The sequence below is a fragment of the Thalassophryne amazonica genome, chromosome 15, assembly GCF_902500255.1.
Source record: "Thalassophryne amazonica chromosome 15, fThaAma1.1, whole genome shotgun sequence".
Classification (NCBI taxonomy): Eukaryota; Metazoa; Chordata; class Actinopteri; order Batrachoidiformes; family Batrachoididae; genus Thalassophryne; species Thalassophryne amazonica.
The window spans coordinates 55,656,793-55,662,792 of record NC_047117.1 but is presented as its reverse complement, the minus strand read 5'-3'; the positions used below and the strand labels follow the sequence as shown (position 1 = coordinate 55,662,792).

The 6,000-nt window shown below is 38.3% G+C and overlaps 1 protein-coding gene across 1 annotated transcript in view; it reads right to left on the bottom strand.

The window, feature by feature from the left end:
* Positions 1-1,507: 1,507 nt before the first annotated feature.
* The window catches only part of LOC117526913 (NAD(P)(+)--arginine ADP-ribosyltransferase 2-like), a 42,743-nt gene continuing 38,250 nt past the window's right edge, over positions 1,508-6,000 (bottom strand). Inside the window, exon 4 of the mRNA XM_034189040.1 lies at positions 1,508-2,389. Within this exon, the coding sequence (XP_034044931.1) occupies positions 2,351-2,389 (39 nt within the window). The 3' untranslated portion in view covers positions 1,508-2,350. The remainder of the gene's footprint in view (positions 2,390-6,000) is intronic.

The window sequence follows — 6,000 nt, the reverse complement described above, 5'->3', positions numbered from 1 at the left end:
TTCGAGATTCATCGCAGAATATGACTTTCATCCAGTCATCCACAGTCCACGATTGCTTTTCCTTAGCCCATTGTAACCTTGTTTTTTTCTGTTTAGGTGTTAATGATGCCTTTCCTTTAGCTTTTCTGTATATAAATCCCATTTCCTTTAGGCAGTTTCTTACAGTTCGGTCACAGACGTTGACTCCAGTTTCCTCCCATTCGTTCCTCATTTGTTTTGTTGTGCATTTTCAATTTTTGAGACATATTGCTTTAAATTTTGTGTCTTGACGCTTTGATGTCTTCCTTGGTCTACCAGTTTGTTTGCCTTTAACAACCTTCCCATGTTGTTTGTATTTGGTCCAGAGTTTAGACACAGTTGACTGTGAACAACCAACATCTTTTGCAACATTGCGTGTTGATTTACCCTCTTTTAAGAGTTTGATAATCCTCTCCTTTGTTTCAATTGACATCTCTCGTGTTGGAGCCATGATTCATGTCAGTCCACTTGGTGCAACAGCTCTCTAAGGTGTGATCACTCCTTTTTAGATGCAGACTAACGAGCAGATCTGATTTGATGCAGGTGTTAGTGTTAAGGATTTTATATATATATATATATATATATATATGTTATCACTGTTAAACATTTGGACCTTTGTCTTCTTTCTGATGAGAACGGTGTTGTGCTGTTTGCACTTAAACCAGAGAATGTACGTGTTATTCAACCTTGTTTTAGCATGCTGGGGTCAATCTGAACTGGGAATGAGGAGCTGGATGTACTTATTATTATTATTATACAACTTGTTTTCGTAGCCGCTAACGACTGGGAGTAAAAGAACTGAAGGTTGAATTTTGACTGATTGTGATGTGATGCTTAGTGTTCCAGGCAGATGCAGAACAGCTGATAACTGCAACAGATGAACGAGATGTGCTGACCTTCGACGATAAGAGTAAAAGAAAGAAACTGTTTTTGCTTACAGCTGCACTTATTAACGTGTGTGTTTATGTTACGGGAAGAAACTTGTCTTGCGTCATTCCCCCACCCTTAGGACAAGTTTTTGTTTATGTGATGAGGGATTCACTAATAAAAAGAGCGGAGCGCAGGCCAGACTTTAGTGTAGCTTTGGTGTACAGCCTGACTGCACTCCGAGCGTAAAATTTGACTTTCTGTCTCACTGGTGTTTCTTGACTCTGTTTGTCTTGTTAAAGGTTTTAAAAATGTTTGGAGGAGAAAATACCCAACAGTTAGTTTTGGGGATGAAAATTTACAGGGTGATTCAATAATTTATTCCTCAGAATTGAGTGAGTCCATATTTTTTTCCCTCTGCTTGGTCTAAAAAAGTAACTGTTACTGACTGCCACAATTTTTTTTCCTGATTTTTTATAGTGTTTCTTAAAGCCAGAAAGTTGCCATTTGAAATGACTTTAGTTTTGTGTCATGTCTGTGATCTGCTTTTTTTCTACAAAATTAAACAACTGAATGAACATCCTCCGAGACCGGTGATTCCATAATTATTGCCAGGGGTTGTATTATCACAACTGACAGGAGCTGCTCCTCCAACAGAGGCTTTGAACATGACCTCTGATTTCATGCCTCCAGCTTTATTCAGAATCCAAAATGTATTGCGTAAATTATATAAATTGTACATCAAAGATAAAACAAGAACCTGCAAAATGAAAACCAATACTGGGAACTCTTGACATCCACAGTTGCACTTCTTGGAAATTCCGTGTTTTCATTAAGTGAAACTCTGTCAAACTTTGATTAGAAATGTCCAAATAACCGAGAGATGCAGGCAGTAAGAAAACAGATGGTAGGTGAGACGCAAGGTGATATAATGTTCAAAAAGCATTTAATTCCAGTCTAATAAGCCACTTTAAAATAAACACACCACAAAATCCAACTAGAAAGGTAACAAGAAATGAACAGTACATAAAAAACTATATACTGCTACTAACCACGGGTGATAAAGACACTCAAATTACTTCCAACTAAACAGCATGGGAAATACCCATAAGAATACCCTGGCAACTAAACCAGGAAATGGTGCAGGTATAAATTCATAAAGGAACTAATGAACGAACGAATGACAGGTGTGAGAAATTCTAAAACAGACACAGCTGGGGAAGAAAACACAGAATGAAGTTAACTCAACAAACAAGAACAGTCAGATCGCCAAAATAGCACAAGGGTTTTACAAAGCTTTACAAAGGTGAAGAAACAGAATAATAGCAAAAGAATGTGTATTTGATGAGAAGTCCATTCAGGTGGTTATGCCACAGGCAGGGATCATCCAGCAGTTCTCATGCTGTCAGTGGGCCTGTTCTCATGGCAATGTCCATTTCAAATGCAGACTGCAGTGTGTAGTCTGTCAAATCTGGCATCCTGTCTTCAGTAGCAGTCCCGCTTTCTGTACCTCAGACAGAGAGCAAAAGAGCAGAATCAGTCTTGTGGAAAAACTACACCTAAGATATAATTCATTAGCAGTAAATCAACAGAAAAGCAGAGAAAATATGAAGGTGATCGCTGGCCGCTAGCCCTGAGCTTCACTAACAGACCCAAAATTTTGATAAAGTTGAGGCAGAGACCTGTTCCATTGCAAATAACATAAGTCTGGACTTAAATGTCTCTACAGAATCAGACTGTTTTATCGTTTTATCTCCATAGGGAGATCATTCCAAAAAACAGGTGCACAATAAGAGAAGGCTGTGTATCCTCCAGACTTTTTATGCACCCTAGGGACACAAAATAGTCCTGAGAATGCAGAGCCCGGTCTGGTATGTATGGTTTAATTAGATCAGCTAAGTAGGGAGGTGCTAGTCTGTGAACAAGTGCAATATGGTCGAAATTTCTGCTTCCTGTCAAGAGTATGGCAGCAGCATTTTGAACCAAATGGATACCCCTAATGGTGGACTGTGGTAAAACAGAAAATAAAACATTGCAGTAGTCCAATTAAGAAGAGAGAAATGCATGAATCAGGGTCTCAGCATCAGCCATAGACATGATGGGACAAATCTTTGCTTTATTTCATAGGTGGAAGAAAGCAGTCCTCGTAATATCTCTAATGTGGAGGTCAAAGGACAACATAAGAACAAAAATCTCCCGAAGTTTCCTCACTTTGTCATTGTGATGTATGACACATGAGCCTAGGTTAAATGTTAGCTAATCAAACTGATGCTGATGTTTCACTGGACCAAGGACCATCATTTCAGTCTTATCCGAGTGTAGAAGTAAAGTCCTGGCCAGACCGAATAATGAACGATGAATAACGAGCCGTGTATCATGAATTTTTTTGTGCGAGTCGAGTCCTTCAAGAAATGCGGGAGAATTGTGGTTCTTATAGGTTCTTAGAGGCAGATTATTTGGCTAACGAGTCTCATCTCTGAGCATATGGCGCTAATTTCGCAAAGTTCAAAATGGAGCAAAAATAGCACAGAGTGATTTGTGTACAAGGTACTACGAGGACAAATGAGTATGTTAGAGGGATGTCAGTGGTGACATCCTCCGAGACCGGTGATTCCATAATTATTGCCAGGGGTTGTATTATCACAACTGACAGGAGCTGCTCCTCCAACAGAGGCTTTGAACATGACCTCTGATTTCATGCCTCCAGCTTTATTCAGAATCCAAAATGTATTGCGTAAATTATATAAATTATACATCAAAGATAAAACAAGAACCTGCAAAATGAAAACCAATACTGGGAACTCTTGACATCCACAGTTGCACTTCTTGGAAATTCCGTGTTTTCATTAAGTGAAACTCTGTCAAACTTTGATTAGAAATGTCCAAATAACCGAGAGATGCAGGCAGTAAGAAAACAGATGGTAGGTGAGACGCAAGGTGATATAATGTTCAAAAAGCATTTAATTCCAGTCTAATAAGCCACTTTAAAATAAACACACCACAAAATCCAACTAGAAAGGTAACAAGAAATGAACAGTACATAAAAAACTATATACTGCTACTAACCACGGGTGATAAAGACACTCAAATTACTTCCAACTAAACAGCATGGGAAATACCCATAAGAATACCCTGGCAACTAAACCAGGAAATGGTGCAGGTATAAATTCATAAAGGAACTAATGAACGAACGAATGACAGGTGTGAGAAATTCTAAAACAGACACAGCTGGGGAAGAAAACACAGAATGAAGTTAACTCAACAAACAAGAACAGTCAGATCGCCAAAATAGCACAAGAAGACAAAGTACAGTTGATAAAGAAACAAAACCCATGATCAAACTAACCCCAGGAATAAAACACCATAACAAAGGAAATTAAATTGCAGACTGACAAAAATAATCAATGATAACTATGACCACAGACAGTGATACAGACATAAAAAGTCACATGGACTTAGACACAGACAATAGGAACTGTCACCAAGGCGAGTCAGAAGATAAGACAGGCAGGGACCAAACTGACGGAGAAAATAACACTGTACAGAAAAAGACAGATGACTGAACACAAACCCATAACAAAGTGGAACAAACAAGTAGAAGTATGTAAGCAGCTTTTGATACTGTTGACCATAAAATTTTATTACAGAGATTAGAGCATGCTATAGGTATTAAAGGCACTGCGCTGCAGTGGTTTGAATCATATTTATCTAATAGATTACAATTTGTTCATGTAAATGGGGAGTCTTCTTCACAGACTAAGGTTAATTATGGAGTTCCACAAGGTTCTGTGCTAGGATCAATTTTATTCCCTTTATACATGCTTCCCTTAGGCAGTGTCATTAGAAAGCATTGCTTAAATTTTCACTGTAATGCAGATGATATCCAGCTTTATCTATCCATGAAGCCAGAGGACACACACCAATTAGTTAAACTGCAGGAATGTCTTTCAGACATAAAGACATGGATGACCTCTAATTTCCTGCTTTTAAATTCAGATAAAACCAAAGTTATTGTACTTGGCCCCACAAATCTTAGAAACATGGTGTCTAACCAGATCCTTACTCTGGATGGCATTACCCTGACCTCCAGTAATACTGTGAGAAATCTTGGAGTCATTTTTGATCAGGATATGTCCTTCAATGCGCATATTAAGCAAATATGTAGGACTGCTTTTTTGCATTTGTGCAATATCTCTAAAATTAGGAAGGTCTTGTCTCAGAGTGATGCTGAGAAGCTAATTCATGCATTTATTTCTTCTAGGCTGGACTACTGTAATTCATTATTATCAGGTTGTCCTAAAAGTTCCCTGAAAAGCCTTCAATTAATTCAAAACACCCAGTGTTTCTTTTTATTCACCTCTTTTTGCTCTGTATGCACCACTCTGCTTTTATTCATTAGTGATTGATCTCTGCTCCCCTCCACAGCATGTCTTTCTCCTGGTTCTCTCCCTCAGCCCTAACCAGTCCCAGCAGAAGACTGCCCCTCCCTGAGCCTGGTTCTGCTGGAGGTTTCTTCCTGTTAAAAGGGAGTTTTTCCTTCCCACTGTCGCCACGTGCTTGCTCATAGGGGGTCATTTTGACCGTTGGGGTTTTTCTGTAATTATTGTATGGCTTTTGCCTTACAATATAAAGCACCTTGGGGCAACTGTTTGTTGTGATTTGGCGCTATATAAATCAAATTGATTTGATTTGATTTTATTTGAAGCATACTTCCATTTTACATTTTCTGAAAATTCTGTCTTTTCCACTATGTTTCCCTATTCTTTTATTTTTTACTGTATGTACAGTAAATGCCTAATCCTGAGTTATAATTTTTTTTTCTTTTGTTGGTCATGCAAAATGCATTTACTGTATTGTAACCAATAAACATTTCTCCAGGCCCTGAACACTGTGTTTTCCATTGTTTGATGGAGTGTGTAATGACTGCTCTGCAGTAATGTTGTTTTTGCTGCTTAATAATTGGTTGGTTTTGAGCAATTGTTTTGAGGTGATTGTTCAATTCTGCAAGAAGATTCATGGGTTTCAAGAATGTAGTTTGAATACCGGGTTTTGAGAAAACTGTAGGTTTCAAGAAATGGGTTTTAGCAGTTGTGAAAAACTCTAATGCCTTATTTT